The following is a 20514-nucleotide window of genomic DNA, read 5'->3' on the forward strand; positions in this document are numbered from 1 at the left end:
TTTGCAGTGTGATAGCCAAGTTCACCACAACTTTTTCTTTGAAATCATTTTTTCCTTGATGCGGCTAAGATATTCACATACACCACCATGAATTCCCATCATACGTCAGTAGGTCAACTAAAACATTTCTTTGTAGTGTCTGCCATCCATGTGCACAAGTCAGATATATGTAAATTAAAGTTCTATGAACAAAGAATGTTAGTGATTATGCTTGTTGTTTTCACCGTATCAGCTAGAAATACTAACCAGTCTAATTCCACACATTCATATAAACAACATATGTTCTTCTTGCATTCAATTTAAATTGTGATGCAAACATGTATGGCTTTTTTACATCCCTCATTGAAGGTGATTTTCATGCCACTTCATGCCTATTTTGACAACAAAGTTGCCACGTGTGATAAACTAATGGAGCCGGGGCACGCGGACCGGCTCCGCTTCAATGCGGGCAGCGAGGCGAGTAGGCTTCTCGGGCGGCGTGTAGGCGTGAATGTGAGGAAATGTTTTCTGGCCGGACAGCAGGCATGAATGCGTGTAGGAATCTATCTGTTCGTCTCGTTCATTTGCGTCCACTCTGATCGGCATTAATGCGACAAGAGGAACGGAGCAAGATCTAGGTAGAGTAGACAGAGTTTTTTTATGTTGTGCCGCTTGCCAAAGGCCTGTGTGGCAGACGTCCGAACAACCCCAACCCGCCCCTTAATTTGGTTTCAGTTTATGGGATTTTGAATGTCCGGACAGGTCCAGAATTTTTTCATGACCATCGTGGAATGGAAAAAACTGTTCGAACAGTCTAGTCCAGACATTGGTATTCCGCATTGGAGGTGCCCAAGTTCTTTTTAGATAGGAGAGATTCTTAGATCCCTCGATCAGAGCACTACAGTACCATGCCTCATGCGAACAGGAAGGGTGCTTGCCCATGTTCATGTGGGGGTGGGCCAGTCTAACACAACCTCACTTGCCATTGTGTTGCCTGTGAAACTACAGCTCAGACTTCATGCTCAAGGACACGATGAACAGTTGATGACCAAGGACATGTCGCGACCCTGCTCCACTTGCCACCATCACTATTCCCACAAGAGTCACAATGCCACACCAAATTTACTGTCGGTCAAGCACGTATAGCCTGCAGGAAGTACAAATGGGACCAAGATCTCCAAGATGATGCCCCAAAGAGAGAATACGACGATGGAGACAACACAGCCGCCCAAACCTATAGGATCATGAATTTCGCCCGCCAAGAGATGAGGAGGCACAAGCTACAAGATATTTTTTAAGGTGTGGCACACTTTGTTAACATCAAATTATAGTTACATCACGAATCAGTTCAGCTAATAAAAAATTTGGAGGATCACCATCCCAAGAATAAACACAATTTGTATCATAAGATTTCCTAGCTAATGAGTGTGCCACGTTGTTTGCTTCCCTTGGACAATGCATAGAGGATACTGAACCAATCCTATGGGCTAAATGAAAGCACTGGGCAAGAATTGAAGAGTATGGACTCCATGTTCGTAAATCACCATTGCAAGCTTGAACGATCTCAAGACCAAGCTTCAAAATATCGGATATCAGGTTCATATCGGTTTGGCTTATATCGGGTGATATATCAGATGCTATGTAGACATATTGGAGAAAACATGTCTATTTGTTTTCAAGATTCTTGTTCAAAACATGTATTTTAGTAAAAAAAAGTGTATGATGTAAATGCTTTAACATAACATTTTTAGATTCCTAGTTTATTAACTTGTTGTTTAAGAAACTATTAAGGAAAGATTCACAAAGTCCTTGCTCTATGATTAACAACAATACAATATATATGCATTTGTACGAAACATTGTGCATGACTTTGATAATATATAATGAAGTTGTAAATGCATAATCTTATTTCACTGCTTTCTAATAAAGAATTGTTGTCATCTCCCTATTGTTCTATATCGGTGGACATATCGGGCTAGATATCGGCCAAATCGGTTGATATTTCGGTCCATATCGGATGATATGTTTGAAAATGATATGTACAAAATGATATGCTAAGTTTATATCGGTAGAGCCCCAAAAGTGATATATCGGCCTATATATCGGTTGTATCGGCCTAGATTTAAAAGCTTGCTCAAGACAATCAGATTCCACCGTGAACATTGAACAGCCAAGTCGACCAGCCAATTCCAATCCATTCTTTATTACCAAAGCCTCAGCGTTGGAGCATCCATAACATGGTCTATGAAGCAAGATATACTTGTCAGCGCCTCGCCGTGGTGATTGCGAAGAACGGTCAATGTCACCCATATACCATCATCAAAATAGCAAGCATCAACATTCACTTTATATGAGTTTGTTGAAGGCTTGGACCACTTGTCCTTCCTGATCCGGACCATTCCAATTGTCGAGGCTGAATTTGAAGTTATTGCATGTATAGCTAAGGTTGATCTAGCCAGACTATCAATCCCTTCGCCCTTGAGCGCTTCTCTATGTTGCCACCATATGTATCACGTGATGGAGTCAAAACCAGCAAATCTTGGGTAGGGGGTCCCGAGCTAGTAGCCTGGTGCGATGGTAATAGGAGACACATGGGATAGTGGCGGAGCTTTGTGGAGACCAACCCGGGCCATCGCCCCCTAGCCCAGGAGGGTTGTTCATATTATCATCAGTAAATTGCACATATAATCACTCAAATCCGGCCTAAGCATGATGTTGGTCTCCCCCAGCCCATTTGCCCCTCCTAATATGTGAGCCAAGCTCCGCCACTACACAGGGCTTTACCTAGGTTCGGGCTCTCTCCAAAACATAATACCCTACATCCTACTTGATTGTACTGATTTTGAGGGAGTATAAGTTACAAATTGATCTACCACTAGATCGCTTATGTATGAGGCTGTCGTCTACGGTCCTCACCCCTCGATTTATATAGATACCGAAGGTGCCTAGGGTCTACACACAGGTCAGTTACATCATGACGAAGACAACCTCTAAGTCTTGGAGTACGTGCCAAGTCTTCGGAAGATATCCATCTTAGTGCTCCTTGGCTGACAAATATGGTCCACTGGTTGATCATCATAGGGTTCCTTGATATGTCTCCAACGGATCTATATTTTTTTATTGTTTCATGCTATTATATTATCAACCTTGAATGCTCTATATGCTCTTATATGCAATTTTATATCATTTTTGGGAACTAACCTATTAACCCAGTGCCTAGTGCCAGTTGTTTTCTTTTTTTTCTTGTTTTTGGTTTTTCAAAAAATCAGTACCAAACAGAGTCCAAATGATACGAAACTTTTTGACGATTTTTTTCTGGAAAGAAGAGACTGTAGAAGCTTCGGGAGGAGACCAGACGACAAACAAGGGGACAACAAAGCAATAGGGCACTCCCTGTTACCTTGTGGGCCCCACGTGGCTTTGTTTGCCTAATTTCACTTCTATAAATTCTCAAATATTGAGAAACCCCCAAAGAGCCACCCGAAACAATATTTTCGCCGCCTCAAGCTTCTGTTCTTCCGCGATCCAATCTTGAGGCCTTTTCCGATACTTCGCCGGAGGGGAATCGATCACTGAGGGCTTCTACATCAACCTTGCTTCCCTACCGATGGTGTGTTAGTAGTTCACCACAGACCTACGGTCCATAGCTAGTAGCTTGATGGCTTCTTCTCTTTGATCTTCAATACAATGTTCTCCACGATCTCCTTGGAGTTCTATCCGATGTAATCTTCTTTTGTGGGGGTGTTTGTTGGGATCCGATGAATTGTGGGTTTATGATTAGATTATTCATTTAAAGCAATTGAGTTTTTTTCTAAACTTTATTATGCATGATTATGATAGCTTTGTATTTCTCCCGATCTATCCGTTTGGTTTGGCCAACTAGACTGATTTATCCTCAATGGGAGAGGTTCATTGTAGTGGGTTCAATCTTGTGATTTCCTCACTCATGACAGAATGGGTAGCGTGGCGCGTATTGTATTGTTGCTACTAAGGATAAACGATGGAGTTTATTCATATTGCTTGAGTTTACTTTGTCTACATCATCTCATCTTGCTTAAGGTGTTACTCTGTTTGTCATAAACTTAATACCATAGATGCATGCTGGAAAGCGGTCGATTGGTGGAGTAATAGTAGTAGATGCAGACAGGAGTCGGTCTACTTATCACGGACGTGATGCATATATATGTGATCATTGTCATGAATAACATCAGAACTATGCACTTTTCTATCAATTGTCCAACAGTAATTTGTTTACCCACCGTATGTTATTTGTTCGAGAGAGAAGCCTCTGGTGAAAACTATCGCCCCGGGTCTACTTAATCATATTACTAAAAACCAAAAATATCTTGTGGTAGTTCTATTCTTTTTATTTTACTTTCTTTTTATCTTTCTATCACTATAATAATTCATCCTTATAAGTAACGAGTTCAGGGGATTGACAACCCTCTTGCATGCGTAGGTGCAAGTGTTTGCTTTTGTGTGTGTAGGTGCAGAAGACGGGAATTTGTGTGGTTCGCCTATTGTTCGATAAACCTTGGTTCTCACTGAGGGAAATACTTACCGCTACTATATTGCTTCACCCTTCCTCTTCGGGGAAAATCCCAACGTAGCTCACAAGTAGCAGTCCTCGGTCAACCCATGTGGACGGGAGCCTACGTGGCAAGCACCCCTTAGTCCAGGACACCATCACCACAACCCTACAAGAATGACTTCATGCAAGCCGAGAAAATCAAGTGGACGGACGACCCTACTCTCTGAGCAGGAGGCTGTTTGGATTGTGGCTGAGAGTTCCCCTTCCAAATTTTTAGCGCTGACTGAGAGCCTTGGCTCATGTTTGGATGGTGGCCCAATCTTTCCATCCACGCCAATTTTTTGCCTTTGCGGTTCAGATTCTGTGTCAGCGCGACGGTCAAACTAGGGTGCCGATTTCCTCGCCAAATAATTGGCGCGCCCAACTTTGGCGGGGCTGGCGGGGCTGGCGGGGGCTTCCTCCAAACAACCCCTAGAAGCGCAAGAGTCACACTTCCCGTTCTATCCATAGTTAATGCTTGTTCAATCACTTTATTTAGATCCAAAGCCTTCCAAACATTTTTACCGCTGGCACGTGAACATAAGGTATCGAACATCTTCTACCCCTCCATTGCTGGGATATGGCGATTCGCAAGCACACACATGCCTGATATAATTCCATGTAAAGCTTTCCACCGAAATATTTTAATTTTGCTTGGTACAAGATTGTTGCTCAAGAGCCAACATCATCATTTTTTACTCAGTTGGTAAATTGATGCTCCGATTCAACATACTCCCTCCGTCTAGGTGAATGTCATCTTAGGTTGTGCACCGTGACCAAGAAGAAGGGAAAAACGAGAGAATTTAATGTTTATTTGCTAATTAATAGCATTGCATGCAATGAACTAAACCACTGCTTGTCGTGTTTGGTAGTCTCAAGTCATTAAAAGCATGCACACCCCACAACTCTTATTGGTTGATATGTCAATAAATAAGAAACGAGGTAGAAGTTAATGCACCGCGCCTAAGTGTTTTAGGATTATTTGGTTTTCGTAAGATAACTTACACACCTAGACGGAGGGAGTAGTATGCAAATCTGGTCTAAAAGGAGTATGTGTGGGTTTTATTCCAGACAACAGAATCCGCACCCAAATATGCATTCAATGGGGTTCTGAGAATTCTTTCAACATCAACCAATAAGAAAATGTCTACGATAGTATCTCCATCCCACACGCCAGCCATTGGATTAATAAGTTCATCAACTGTTTCTCAGCCCCTTGCTTGTCAAAACTTTCATAGAGCATGGTTACTAATATAGCCAACTAATGGCTATAACACCTTGCCATGTCATTTATAGCCAATGTAATAGTCAACATGTATATCAGTGGACTACAAAGAAGTACTACTTTATTACCACATGACCCACCATACATTCTCACCTAGCTTCTTGGAGCTCGTGCTATAGAGCCCACTCCTCTTCTCTCTCATCCAACTCAGCAAAAATGTAATATATTTAAAGTCTTACAGCCCACCTACGTCACCTTATTATACTTGCTCCTAGAAGGACTTCCGGGGACCGGGTGGCCTTCCTAATGATAATTTGGCTGCCTGATCCAACTCGCCAAATGTGCCCTCTTCTAAAGGTTTGCAAGCAGGCAAAAATAATTTGCCATAAATGATGAACCCTTCCAGAGACTACAAGATCGTTGCGGGTGTGCGGGCACAACCACAAGATCAAGTAATCACAAGTTACCACCAATAATTGAATGTATTGAAAACCTCTCAGCTTAACCCAGCAGTAGTTTTTCAAAGGGTAAACCTCTTCACTTTTTTCTATATATATATAAAAAGAAACAAGCGTACTCCCTCCGTCTAGGTGTGTAAGTCATCTTACGTTGTGCACCGCGACCAAGGCGGAGAGGAAAACGAGAAAACTTAATGTCTTTTTGCTAATTAATAGCGTTGCATGCAATGAACTAACCACTGCATGTCATCTTTGGTAGTTTCAAGTCATTGAAAGCATGCACGGCCCACATCTCTTATTGGTTGATATGTCACAAAACAATAAACGAGGAGGGAGTTAATGTACCGTGCCTAAGTGTTTTGGGATTATTTGGTTTTCGTAAGGTGACTTACACACCTAGACGGAGGGAGTATTTTAAGATGGCGGTCCTGCCCAGTTTGCCCCTTGGAATAGTGGCCCCAGATTGAATAAGACCCTGTTTGGTTCTCAAGTCCTAGGACTTTTTCTAATCCCAACTAAAAGGTCCCTGGTCCCTAAAAAGTCCCTTCCTATTTGTTTCCAGGGACTAAAAAGTCCCTAGTCCCTCCCTAGCGGTTATTAAATGACATGTAAAAGACCATGTTACCCCTAGTATACAGAAAAATAACAACCAAATAACACCATGGGGCGGCGGGGCAATGGGTGCAGGAAGGGGCATTGTTGAAAAAGTCCAAAAAAGACTCTCCTTGAGAGTCTTCTTCATTTAGTCCCAAAAAGCAACTTTTAGTCCCTAGTAGTCCCTCATGTTTGGTTAAAAAGTCTCTAAGAGAGACTTTTTCTAGTCCCTACACCAAAAAGTCCTTGGAAACAAACACCCCCTAAAATGTTAATATAGAATGTAAGGCCATCTCCACCGCAGAACCCTATCTTGTCCGCCGGACGCCGTTTGGGTAAAAGCGGACACATGCAACGACCCAGCGGCATACCCCATTTTACTTTTTCGTCTGCTTCGTGTCCGTTTCACCCCATCTCTGGCCCAAAGTTGGTCTGGATTTGAGGCAAAAGCGGACAGAAAACGGACGCCTCCGCGTCCTCTCGTCCGCTGTGTCCGGGCGTGCCCCACATGTCACCCTCTCTCTCTTTTCTCTCCCCTGGCCCACCATGTCCGCCCACCCACCAACGCATGCAGCCACGGGCTTGTCTACCGGAGCGGCGCGGCGTCGGCCGGAGCGGGGCGCTGGTGTGGCGGCCGGAGCGGGACGCGGCGCGGCGCTGGCGGCGGCCAGAGCGGGGTGCAGGCGCGAAGCAAGCGGCGGGTGAGCTCGGCGCAGGCGAATCTGGCAGGCGCGGGACCGAGCTCTGGTGGGCGAGGGCGTGCTGGCGGGGGGCGCGGACGCGGGGCGGAGCTCGGCGACGTTGGCTTGGCGTGCGGCGGGCAGGCGAGGGCGGGAGGGCGAGGCTGAGGCAGGCGAGGTCAGGCGCGCGCGAGCAGGCGAGGGCGTGGGCGGGCGGGCGAGCTCGGCGGGGCGCGGCATGCTCGACGAAGAGCAGGCGCGGGCGCGGTGAGCTCGGCGGAGAGCAAGGGCGGGCGAGTGCGGCGCGAGGGGCGGGAGTGGCGAAGCAGAGCGCGCGGGCGGCGGCACAAATACGAACCCGCGGGCGGGCGGCAGGGCACAGCTGCAAGTAACGACGCGCGCTGCTACAGGGTGGCGAGCGAGCAGGGTCTGTTGCAGCTGCAGCTGCCGGTGTGCGGGCGAGCTACATGGCGCGGGTGCTTCACGGCTGGGCAGGCATGGCTTGGGCGAGCACACGGCGGCGGAGCGCATGCGAGCACAGCAGGGGGCTTGCTTGCTAGCTAGTTAGTCAGCCGCATACGTGCGTGCTTGCTAACTACTCCCTCCGTTTCAAAATAGATGACTCAACTTTGTACTAACTTTAGTATAAAGTTGGGTCATCTATTTTGGAACGGAGGGAGTAGTTAGCTAGCGAGCCGCCGCCTGCGCTTGCTAGCTTGCAGCTTGCTGGCGCGAGCGTGGGTGGCCGGTTGGGCGCGGGCGGCGTGGCGGGCGCGCGAGCTCAAAGGTGATGGAGGCGCGGCCGGACAGTTTGAGGTTGGTCATCCCATTGGGTGCACAAATCCGCAGACGACCCAAACCGGACACGCGTGTCCGTTTTTTTACCCCAAACAGACAAAAAGCGGACGTCGGATTTGAGGTTGTGCGGTGAAGTTGGCCTAAGAAAATGAACACTTGCAGTTGAGCAAAATAAGCAGAGTATCAAAGTAGTCAAAATGAGCCAAGGCATGCGTCCGGGAAGGAGCATGCCGTGCGGTGCGGGGACTTTGTCATGTATCAGCCGTTTTCTTCATTGTTCGGGCAGCGAACATTCCAAAAAGATGCAGGGTGGGCGAACTGTCTAGAAGGGAAGGCGTCCGTCGTTCCTAGCCGGGCTAGTCCACACAAAGGCTACGCACAAAGTAGTGTCTGTTCCGTCACGCCGGGCCAAGAGCGCCTGAAGTTTCTAGCAAGAACCCATACGCCGATGCGCCGTGGTCCACTCTACCAGAACCCCGGCGCCAGATTTTTTGGAGATCCCGGACGGAACGGACTCCACCGGCGAGTAGCGACACAGCAGCTGTCCCTCTGGCGCGGAGATTTTTTATAGTACTACCACACCTTCTCGTCAGAAAGAAAAAAAATGGCGGAGACGGCACGGAAGAGAGAGAAGAGAACAACCGGGCAAAAAGGCAGCGCACGTTGCTTCACCTGACCCGCAGCGATTGGACGGCGCGTCGCCGTCTCCGCCCCATCCGTTGCCGAGAGCGAACAAACAAAGGGGCGCATTCCGCGCGCGCCTTCTAGCGAGTGCTCCGGTGACGTGCCCGGCAAGACCAGACCAAACCGACCCAAACCAAACCAAGCCCCTGTTTTTTTTTTCTTTTGAGTTGGAACCAAACCCCTGAGTCGCACACCGCACGTGTACCATTCGCATTGACCCGTCTGAACATGACTAGCACCTACACCATATATATCTGGCCGCCAAACCCCGCTACCGTCTACAGCTATCGCCCACGCAGCTGACTAAAATACCACTTATGAAAGTTATCAAAAAATAATAATAATACCACTTGTGAGCGGAGCAAATCGTAGTTACACTTCTAGCACAAGCAGGAAGGGGCTATTTACATACAGCATATGAAATGGCCGATCAGCCTACCGGGAATGCACCTTTTCATTTCTGCGGTACGCTCTACCACGACAGATTACACAACACATATTATAGATCAAATGAAACAGGAACATCACAATTACAGGGGTAGAGGGGGCAGCCGAGCTCCCCACCAGCTAGCAAAGTAATGCAAGATCCTATCACGACTCTAGTGATGCTTACAGTAGTATATTATTTGGTGGTGATTGATAATTAGTGGGTGCTCGAAGCTTCTACAACATCGTCCACTCACCTCGAGTTGGATCTGTCCTGGTCTGACCCGGAACCGGCCCCGGCCCCGGCCCCGTCCCCGTCCTGCCCGTTGCAGGCCCGGTACACGGGCTTGGGCCGGTATATCGGCCACGACTGCCGATCCTCGCTGCCGCCGTCGGCCCGCCGCTCCGCTGCCTCCTCCGGCTTCACGCCCGCGCCGGCGCCGTTAGGAAGCTCCTCGCCGTCGCCGTCTTCTTCCTCGTCTCGCGCTCGCTTGAGCCCGATGGAGACGCCGAACAGCCTCGCGTCCGTCTCCGGCCCGCCGTCGACGGCGAGGCCGGCGGCCGTGGCCAGCGCTGAGCACGATGGCATCAGGTCCAGTATCCCCGCGGGGAGCGGCGGCGGAGGGGCCAGCGCCGACTCGCCCGAGCAGTTCACCACGGACGACAGCGACCCGGGGCCCCCGTCCGGCTGCTGGCTCGAGGCGAACTTGGACATGAGGCTCACGATGTTGTTGCACAGCTTCTTCATCTGCCCCAGCTCGCGGGTCAACCGCGCGTTATCCCGCCGCAGCCGGTCGTTCTCCTCGCCCATATCGCCGGACGAGGAGCCGGCAGCGGCGCCGCCCAGGCCGGAGCCTGAGCCGGACGGTGCGGCCAGCGGGAGCTCCTCCGCGGATCCCGAGTTGGACGACAGAACCTGCTCCTCGGAGGAGAGCTGCGGCTCCGGCGAGCCGGAGCGCGTAACCGGCAGCGCCATAGGGATCGCCGCAGTGGCAACCGTGACCGCCCCAGCCGCGGCGGCGGCAGCCGCAGCAGCAAGCCCGGCCGACTGGACCACCTTCCGGCGGTGTATGTCGCAGAGCAGGCGCTTCTCGCCTCGCCGGAAGCAGTCGTTGGCGAACTCCCACCGGTCCGGCACGATCTTCCTAAATCCCTATACGCCACAGCAAGCAAAATCCAAGGATCAACAACATGGGCATTCCACGCCAAAAATCCAGAAAGGCCAAATCCCAACCCGAGCCCGAGGAATCAACCAACCGAACCCATCGAGCGAGCGCACGTACGTAGGTGTTGAGCTGCCGCACGAAGCTAGAGAAGTTGTTGTGCTTGAAGTACTTGGGGAGCAGGTCCCGGGCGAACTCCGCCGGCCGCCACACCACGAACGTCGACCCGTCCTCGCCCCACGAGATCACGTCGTCCACCGCCGGGTCCTCGACGAGCTGGTACGTCTTGGTCAGGAACGGCGTCGGCAGGGACCTCTGCCCCGCCGCGTCCGCCGACGTCGCCAGCCCCGGCATCGGCGCCGGGGGAGGAGGCTCCGCCCCAGCCCCGTCCGCCGCCGCAGCGCCATGCTCGGCCGACATCACGCCGGCGCCTCCTCTGCCCCTCCCGGCCGGATCTGGCCCGGGGAACCCCGTAGTAGCTTCCAGATGCGGTAGAGGGCCACCTCACCAAAGAAAGGAACGTACGGAAGAAGCCTTCTGGAAGCTTCGCCCGCGGGATTATCAGACTTATACCCAACGGGAGGAGGAGAAGGACGATAAAAATAAGAGAAATGAAAAAATGGAGAGAAAGGCGAGGGGCAAAAGAAAACGCACTTTGATAAAAATAAATTTTCTCGACCGCGACACGACGCACACCACTCGTACCGAGAAAGCCGCGGCGGGGTGGACCCGGCACGCATGGATATCTTCCGCCGAGCGGCCGCTCCCGGCCGTCGGATGGGCATCTGGTGGTGGCAGCGGACGGCCCGGATGGCCTTCGGGCGAGATTTGGTTCTATTGCGGGGTGGCCCGCGGCATGGGTGCGGTGGGACCGAGGGGTTGGGAAAGTGCGAGAAACTTCGATGGCTTGTCGCCCTTCGGCTTTCTGGAAGGTTCAGGTCCGCGCGGGCTTGTGCCAGGCTGGATGCGAGCACGTGTCGACCATCCCGCCGGCGGTATGGATAAGATTTTGTTTTGCGAGGGGGACCTGGATTTATGCGTCGGATGCTTGGTATTTGTGCATTTTTGGTCACCCTACTATTCGAAGAAGGTTCTCTAAGCTTCGATATGAATTGATTTTTGTGCTTTTTTGTCAGCCTACCATTGGAAAGAACGTTCTCTGATCTTCTGATATTTGTACTTGGTATTTGTGCTATTTTTGTCAGTCCACTATCCGAAAGTTCTACTCCCTTCCTGAATACAATACAAGTCTTTTTAGAGATTCCAATAAAACTATGCAAAATAAGTGAATTTATATTATAAAATATCTATATATATCCATATGTAGTTTTTATTAAAATCTCTAAAAACGACTTTGGAGCCAAAGGGGAGGTTAAGAGAGACCAACGGCTCAAATCTCTTTTATATTCTTACCTCTCATGTGAAAAGGGAATGTATACCATAAAACGTCACATTTATATTTTTGAACAGAGGGAATGCATTCTTTCGTGGGTATTTTATGTGTGTAAAATTTGTCCATCCCATTAATAGGACTTGTACAAGACATTTTGATAACTATGCTGCATATCTCTTCATGTTTATGCGCCACGCCATCTTGTAGTTTAGGACAGTAAAATCGAGGCAAATCTCAACCCTTTTGTCACCTCATTGTTTCTAACCGTTCGTTTTCGTGATTGCGGTATTTTATGTTATTAGATATGTTGTCCTAAAGAGTTGCTTCTCCAAAGGAAAGAATTGAGGTCCCTGGCTAACTAGGCATTTTTTAGCTAAAAACTAGTCCTCCTGGCCCAACTGGCTACACATGCTAGGATCCATCAACTGTTCGACCTGCGATAGAGGTGTTCCATCGGTAGTTGTGAGACCAGTCGATAGCTATTCCTCTCGAAAGAAAAAATATCGCTTTGGTGCAAGCGATTCAGACCGATGTCATGGCTAGTCGTTCGAGCAAAAATGCTCCGCTGAATTTTTAATAGACATTGTCAGCACGTTGACCTCTAACATTGCGCCAGTCGCTGCTGGTGAGCCATCCATTGATCCTATACACCTTTTTTTGCCCTGAATCCTCTCTCCTCATGCTTAATTTCCAATTTTGATCTTTTGCAGGGACACGCGACTACCCATCTTCGCCTTCCATGGTCGTGGTTCGTGGATTCCGTGTGATCTCGGATTCCTTCTAACCGTCTTGACTACCCAGGTGTGCGATACAATACTGCCACCTGTGGCCATACGGGCGCTACAAGTCGCACTACTCCTTCTCGTCCCTAGCTTCCTTCTTTTCGTTGGGGGAAGTGATGGTGTCCCGGATAAAGGGGGTGTTAACCATGTCTGCACCTGACCATGTGGGCTGGGCTGAGGAACCCCAAAGTAACCAACCAGTGGGCTAAAGTCGTCGCCCCCTCCCCTCCCCGGAGGAATCAATATGGAGTCTTCCAAACACTTGGCATGTACTTCAAGACTCGGAGGCAATCTTTGGCATGTTTATCATTAGATGTAACCGACCTATGTGTAACCCTAGGTACCCCGGTGTCATATAAGCTAAGGGGTGTAGACCGTAGAGACCAACTTATTCATACTCGGTCTCATGGTAGATCAAGCTGTACTTCGTATATCATCAATCAATACAATCAAAGAAGGACGCAAGGTCTTATCTCTTAGAGAGAGCCCGAACATGGGTAAAATCATGTGTCTCTATTACCATCATGCAAAGACTACCAGCTCGGGGCCCCCTACCCAAAATCTATCGGATTTGACTCCATCATCGGTGCCCATGTAGGTCCCTTGGTGTAGCCAATGCGGTTCGATGGCATCAACAACCGATGATCACATCGGCGCTAGCACAACTTCTGCGCCGCACCTCGGGTGGACCAAACCATCGGAGAAGATTCAAACTCCAATCCCTTGTCAAGACATCGAGGTCGACAAATCAGATCCTGTTGTGATCCCCTTCTTTGTGACTTTAGATCTGACCGAGGAACAGTAGGCGGCTTCAACCCAAGCATTGGCGTTCTATCGGGCATGGGACAGAAGTTGCACCTTACCAAACCAAGCCTGGAGCTCGGATCCGACAGTAGAATACTGTGGCCAGGCAAGCCAGGCCTCGCAAAAATGAGTAGGATCGACGTTAGAATGACCTTGGGAGAACTCATCTGGGAGAACGATGTCAAAATCGGATCGGAACGAAAATTTTGCTCCCACCCACTACCCATGTCGGGTACTGCCCAAACAAAACTGGGCCAACTGAGATCTAGGATTTGGCCCTCGTTGCGCAAAACACAAATATGATGACTCGGCAATTCGGGACCTATTTTTTGTTCACAAAAAAATGAAATTCTGGATTGCACAGATCAGGAAGCCACAATTGCATTCCGCCTCAATGTTTACGATGAGGGGATCAAGAGAGAGGTCTTTCAACATCGTCTGAGGACGTTCACCGAACTCTCTGACCTTGTAACAAAATAGTGCACCATGGAGAACGCCTGGATAGCCAATCAACGTTGCCAGAACCATAGCTCGGAGTTAACCGAAGCAGAAGAAGGAAGTAGGCGCCCAGGCCCTAATCGATGGTCCAAGCGCAACAACACCGATAAGCTTGACGATCAACTTGCACGGAAGAAAAATCGGTTGAGCAGTGGCGGAACTAAATCTCTACTGGATATTGTACTCGATGAACCATGCGCAAGCCACTGCACCTCTTCAGATAAACTGTCCACGCACAAACACAGGAACTGTTGGATCCTCAGACAAGTGACAAAAGGAGGATTGGAGTTCCTCGACAACCCCAACTCCCAGATAAGGCGAGGTGTATCAATCAACCACAACCAAGGGTAGGACCTTTCCAAAACCAGGGACGTTCTCATGTACGGGACTCACTGATGACCCACAAGTATAGGGGATCACAACAGTCTTCGAGAATAGTATTTCACCCAATTTATTGATTCGACACAAGGGAGCGAAAGAATATTTATAAGCTTTAGCAGTTGAGTTGTCAATTGAACCACACCTGAGAAAGTTGTTTCTCTGCAGCAAAATATTAGTAGCACGATAATCAGAAGTTGTTAAAATTAATATTTAGCGATCCAGGCTGAGTCGAGCCACAATAGAGCGCACATGATGAGCCCTCTTGCGCGAGAGGATGCGACCTACTCCCTCCGTTCGGAATTATTTGTCGCAGAAATGGATGTATCTAGACGTATTTTAGTTCTAGATACATCCATTTTCGAGACAAGTAATTTCAAACGGAGGGAGTAATATACACCATGTACCTGGTTTCTCTCCTAACTCCAGTAAGTTCCCTCTCTAATCTTCTTTCCTTTGTTCCTTCTAATCTACACAATGGTGCTTCGATTCGAGATAAGCTCTACATGAAAAAGATGCACATCGATATTATTGGTTCTCTTTTTGTGATCAGTTCTGTAAAAGGCTGTGTTTGGTTGAGCTGCAGATTCTGTAAAAGCTGCTGTGAGCTGTGAGCTGTGAAAAAGCTGTTGTGAACTTTCAGCTGTGGAAAAGCTGGAAGCTGTTTGGCTGAAACAGTTTTGTTGATCATAAATGTTCAATTTTGTGTTCATGTTTGGAGCTATTTTGGACGAATTTGTTCAAATTCATCGCACACCGTCGACCGTTTGAAATTTCCTTTGACCGGTTACTTCGTCTCACAGTTTCACACGACTTTCGCGTTGCACATTTTGTGTTTGAAACAAGTCCAAAATAAACCTTGAACTTGTAGGTGAAAGCTAAATAAGACCCTAAACTCTCAATCCCTGAAATCAGCACACCAAACTCTCTGATCTTGGTCTATTCTGAACCTTGAGAGGATTTAGCTGGTATCCTCTGAATTGGGCCGGCCCATTAACGTAGTCGTTCGCGCTGCTCTAGTTTTTCTTTGTTTTTCTTTTCTTGTTCTTTTTGTTTGTTTTTTCTTTGGTTTTTCATCAATTTTCTTCTATTTTTTTCTTCATTATACTTTGTTTTATCTCTGGTTTTTCTTTCTTTGTTACACTTTTCATTTTTTTTGTTTCTTTTTTTATTTTCTTCATATTGTTTGTTTCTTTGCTTTTATTTTGTTTCTTTATCGGTAACTAGTTTTCTTTGTTACACAGGTCTAATTATTCTCAGTAACCAATGTACAATTTTAGCGCAGACATGAAATATATTTTGATACACTTTCAACATTTTTCAATATATTACGTACATGTTTTAAAATACATGTTTTCAATATTTTGTGAATACATGGTAATATTTTTCTAAAGACACGTTTTACATTTTCTTAACGACAATGAACTTCCTATAAACTAGATGAACATTTTTTTTACATGGTCACACATTTTTTTAATTGTATACACTTTTTTCAAACACATGTCACATATAGTCTTTTAAGGGTATGGCACAATTTTTTACATAATTGCAAAAAAAGGGTACATCACATTTTTTTTACATAACGCAAACATTTTTGTTACACATTTTTTAAATTGTATACACTTTTTTCAAACACATGTGACATATAGTCTTTGAAGGGTATGCCACATTTTTTTACATCACAAGCACATTTTTCGAAAAAAAAATTGAATCACATGAATACTATTTTACATTGTACATCCATTTTTTTAAATGCCTCATACATTTATCTAAACTCGTGATATTTATTAGATGTCACAAACATTTTCTGTACACATTTGTTCAGGGTTCAAAATTTGTTCCCATTTTTACAATTTTCAAAAAGTGTCCGCACTTCCAAATTTTCTTCAGGCTTCAAAAATCCGTATGTTTCAAAAAGTGTTTGCTTTTTCAGAATTTATTGCTTTTAAAAAAAATAGTTGTTTTCTTAAAGTATTCAGAATTTTTAAAAAGTGCTCACACTTTATAGAATGTTCGGACATTTCCAAAATTGTTTATGTTTTGAATATTTGTTTGCCCCTACAAAATGTTTCAAAGTTAATGCTTCGGTGTGTACTTAAATAGTTTGGGTCTTTTTTTAACCACTAATAGTTGTTTGTTCTAGTGGCTAGCGGGATGAGATCAACTCTTGGCAGGTCCCATGTTCAACTCTGCTCGAGTCGTTTTAAGAGAAAGACTTTTTACGTAGCTCGTCAAGGAAAAAAGAACTTGCTTAGTGCCTGTTGGGCCGGCCTAGTCGAGTCCACCGCCAACAATCCCGGGACTTAGCATTGCCATGTCGACAATCCATGTTTGGAAACTTACTCAAGGTTGAAAATAGAGCGGGATCAAAAAGTTTGGTGTGCTGATTTCCAGAATTTGAATTTAGGGTTCGATTTAGCTTTCGTCCACAAATTTAAAGTTTATTTTAAACTTTTTTCTTTGTGTTTCGTAGATTAGATCTAACATTTCCCTCTTTAGACGTATATATGCATATGTGTGGCATGTGTTAATGACACTCCTTAATCTCAGTCTCCTCTCCCGTGTCCTGCTACACCGGCGTCCTCTCCCGTGTCCTGGTACACTGAAGCCATTGTCGGCGTCGTTCCTCTCGGCCTCCTTGCTCGCTTCCTACTACACTGGCAACGTCGCCATCGTCATTATATCCCACGTGTTGCCGCACTAGCGCCACCGCAAACGACGCTCCTCTCAACCTCCTCTCTGGTGTCCGACTACACTCGCATGATACTCGTCGTTCCTCTCGGTCTCCTGTCCCATGTCCTGCTACACTGAAGCCATCGCGACGTCGTTCCTCTTGGCCTCCTCGCTCACGTCCTACTAAACTGGCGACGTCGCCATCGTCGTTCTCTCCCGCTTGTTGTTGCACTAGAGCCACCTCCGGCGTCGTTCCTCTCAACCTCCTCTCTCGTGTCCGACAACACTCGCGGGGTCCTCGTCGTTCCTCTCGGTCTCCTGTCCCATGTCCTGCTAGCCGTTGCCATTGCCGTTCTTTTTGGCCTCCTCCTCCGCGTCCTACTACACTGACGCCGCCATGGCGCGAACACTATATTTTTTCTTCATCATCCTCTGCCTCAGCACCCTCCTATTCATTACTCCACAAAGACTTTCTCTGCAGTGACGACGCTAGCAACTAGTTCGCCGCACCGCCTATGTGATCGCTTGCCCGCGACTCCGTGCTCGTCGTGTCGCACGCAGCACCGCGACCATCGTCCGCCGCTGTCGCCGAGGCACTCTAGTGTAACACTGTGTGTTATGTGTAGCTGTTAAGTCTTAATCATGTCCAGTGTATGCAGCCAAACAACATGCACTAGTATGAGCACGGCCAATGCGAGCAACCAAACACAATGCATAGAAGCGTTGCTAGGATGCAAGGAGAGGGGATGCAGGCAACCATAAACATGCATATGATGGGTTTTTTGGCTGCACATGCTCAACCAGACCCAACTACGACAAGTATGCAAAGTGCCCAAAAACGATGCAGGTAACGGAAGGCACCCTGCAAGTACTATTGCTCCAAGCAGTAAAAGGTTTGTAATGATTTGCCTCATCGGTCTCGCTCTATCATTTGAAAAAAAAGGAAGCAGATGACGGCCCATGTTCGAAACCAGACCAAATTCTTCACCAAGGAACAGCCCGGCCCAGTGACAGTCCAGTCTAACCCAACTCAAGTTCCAACTTACGAATAGTACCACAACAGGAAACATTTTCTGGGCACACTTTAATGCCCTGGGCTTATTGACACATCTTTTCTTTCACGTTACAAGGCTCGCGACGGGCCACCGAATCAGTCTTTGTTCTCAGCAGCGTTGCCGCAGTAGCCATACGGGTTCTTCTTGGCCCAGTTCCACTGGTCCCTGCACATCTCCTCGATCCCGTACTTGGCCCTGCAAAGCAGCAAAGCGGCACACCAGTGAGTGCACGTACGTGCGTCTTTTAATCCATCTCGCTCGATAAGCTACAATTGCGACTAGTAGTGTTCATGGCGATCGATCGGTTACCTCCAGCCGAGCTCCTCTTCGGCCTTGGCGGTGGACGCGTACACCTGCTCCGAATCGCCCGGCCTCCTGGGGCACATCTTCACCGGGATTTTCTGCAGCCAGAAACGTCAGTCTCAATCCCTTTTCCATTCGAAATCGACAGGCGAAATATCAAGGGCAAAGAAGATCGCATCAACCTTGCCGTATGCCTTCTCGAACGCGCTCACCATCTCCAGCACCGTCGTCCCGCGCCCCGTCCCCAGGTTGTACGCCACACAGCCTGACAAAACGGAAATGATCTGGTAAATGATCACGCCACTGGGCTAGTTGTTAATTGGGCCGGCGGACGGACGCACCGATGTCAGGGGTGGCGAAGAGCTTCTCGAGCGCCGCGATGTGGCCGTCGGCGAGGTCGACCACGTGGATGTAGTCCCTGACGGCGGTGCCGTCGCGGGTGCGGTAGTCGTGGCCGTAGACGTTGAGCTCGGGGCGGCGGCCGACGGCCACCTGCTGGATGTAGGGGAGCAGGTTGTTGGGGACGCCCTTGGGGTCCTCCCCGATGTCGCCGCTCTCGTGTGCGCCGATGGGGTTGAAGTAGCGCAGCAGGATCGTCCTCCACTCCGGGTTCGCGTGCTGGTAGTCGCGCAGCATCTCCTCCAGGTACAGCTGCGTCAATCACATCGACGCCATGCCATTAGAGTCGAAAAGATTAGATTAATTGCCGATCACTCCGATGGCCGTCGCTGTCGACTTGGGCGACGTGAGTGTGTCAGGAAATCGTTTCTGACAGACTGTATGCAGAGACAGAGAGTTTACCTTGGTCCTGCCGTACGGGTTGAGGGCCTTGAGGGGGAAGTCCTCGAAGCAGGGCACCTTCTCCGGCTGGCCGTACACGGTCGCCGACGACGAGAACACCAACTGGCACGTCGAAAGTGTCAGAGCAATCACTGAAGATCATAGATCATCTCTGACTGAAGAGCAGGGGAGTGTACTGACGGGATTGGGGTTTTACGGGGAGGGAGTACCTTGTTGCACCCGTGCTTCTTCATGACGTCGTAGAGGTTGACGGTGCCGACGATGTTGTTGCGGTTGTACATCTCCGGGTGCGCCACGCTCTCCGCCACCGCCTTGAGCCCGGCGAAGTGTATCACGGCGTCGTACCTGGTGATCAGTCACAGATTAATTCCATGGATCGATCGATCGCCTCGAACTTGGGAAACCAAAGTCTCCTCACAGATCGATTGATCCAACAACAACTATTACTTCTTGGCGGCGAAGACCTTCTCCAGGTCATCCTTGATCGTCAGGTCCCCCTGAAATTCACCGATTCAATCTGTCAATCAATCTTAAGGCACGCGCACACGAAGGAGAAACTGCAAGGTGGAGGCGTGCGTAGCGTACGAAGATGAATTGGAGGCGGGCGGAGAGGGCGGGGCCGACGATGTGGCGGACGCGGTCGAGCGCCTCGGGGACGGAGTTGTGGAAGTTGTCGACGGCGGTGACGGCGTAGCCCTTCTCCAGCAGCTGCAGCACGGTGTGCGTGCCGATGAACCCCGCGCCGCCGGTCACCAGCACGCTCCTCCCCTGCCCCTCGCCGCCCCCAGCCCCGCCCCCAGCGCCAACGCCGCCGATCGCCATCTGTCGCTCTCTCTCTCTCTCTGTTCCTCTCTCTCTTCGTCTCTCGCTGTCAGTCGCGTCCCGGTGAGGATTTTGCGCTCGCGTATGTACGCACGCCACCGCGCCGCCGAAAGATTTATAGACTGGAGGGTACGTGCCCGTGCCCGTGTAAACAGAGGCCACGAGCTAGTCTACTACAGTACGTACGTACACACGTATCGGGATAGGAGTAATTGCGTGAATATTCGTTCTGATCCTGATCTGATGTGCTGTGGCACCGTTGGCTTTCCTATCGCTTCGGGCTCAAAAGGCGATCGATCGGCCGATCTCGTCTTGATTTCTGCTGCTACTATAGTTAGTTTTGGGCATTCTCAAAAACAAAAGAAATTAGTTAGTTTTGGGGTTTTGGCAGGCAGCGAGGCAGCTCTATCGGCTGCGCCGGCCGGCGC

The 20514-nt window shown here is 48.6% G+C and overlaps 2 protein-coding genes across 2 annotated transcripts; both read right to left on the reverse strand.

Moving 5' to 3' along the window:
* Nucleotides 1–9473: 9473 nt before the first annotated feature.
* LOC109748511 (heat stress transcription factor B-2c) lies at nucleotides 9474–11243 on the reverse strand. The gene is made up of 2 exons (XM_020307538.4): nucleotides 10698–11243; nucleotides 9474–10567 (listed from the first exon to the last, which is right to left on the reverse strand). Exons 1-2 carry the CDS (start codon nucleotides 10995–10997, stop codon nucleotides 9668–9670), a joined length of 1200 nt encoding a protein of 399 aa, XP_020163127.1. The 5' UTR covers nucleotides 10998–11243; the 3' UTR covers nucleotides 9474–9667.
* A 6825-nt stretch (nucleotides 11244–18068) lies between these two features.
* Nucleotides 18069–20254, reverse strand: LOC109748521 (bifunctional UDP-glucose 4-epimerase and UDP-xylose 4-epimerase 1). Its single transcript, XM_020307548.4, has 8 exons — nucleotides 19850–20254; nucleotides 19712–19761; nucleotides 19474–19609; nucleotides 19265–19366; nucleotides 18805–19114; nucleotides 18646–18728; nucleotides 18470–18561; nucleotides 18069–18355 (listed from the first exon to the last, which is right to left on the reverse strand). The coding sequence occupies exons 1-8, from the start codon at nucleotides 20084–20086 to the stop codon at nucleotides 18256–18258; spliced, it is 1110 nt and encodes a 369-aa protein (XP_020163137.1). The 5' UTR covers nucleotides 20087–20254; the 3' UTR covers nucleotides 18069–18255.
* Nucleotides 20255–20514: the final 260 nt, after the last annotated feature.

The sequence above is a fragment of the Aegilops tauschii genome, chromosome 5 (genome assembly GCF_002575655.3).
Source record: "Aegilops tauschii subsp. strangulata cultivar AL8/78 chromosome 5, Aet v6.0, whole genome shotgun sequence".
Classification (NCBI taxonomy): domain Eukaryota; kingdom Viridiplantae; phylum Streptophyta; class Magnoliopsida; order Poales; family Poaceae; genus Aegilops; species Aegilops tauschii.

Coding starts and splice junctions, on each gene's coding strand:
- LOC109748511 (XM_020307538.4), bottom strand. CDS start 10,997: ATGTCGGCCGAGCATGGCGCTGCGGCGGCGGACGGGGCTGGGGCGGAG. Junction 10,568..10,697: donor TGCGGCAGCTCAACACCTAC/GTACGTGCGCTC, acceptor TGTGGCGTATAG/GGATTTAGGAAGATCGTGCC.
- LOC109748521 (XM_020307548.4), bottom strand. CDS start 20,086: ATGGCGATCGGCGGCGTTGGCGCTGGGGGCGGGGCTGGGGGCGGCGAG. Junction 19,762..19,849: donor CCCGCCTCCAATTCATCTTC/GTACGCTACGCA, acceptor GGTGAATTTCAG/GGGGACCTGACGATCAAGGA. Junction 19,610..19,711: donor AAGGTCTTCGCCGCCAAGAA/GTAATAGTTGTT, acceptor ACTGATCACCAG/GTACGACGCCGTGATACACT.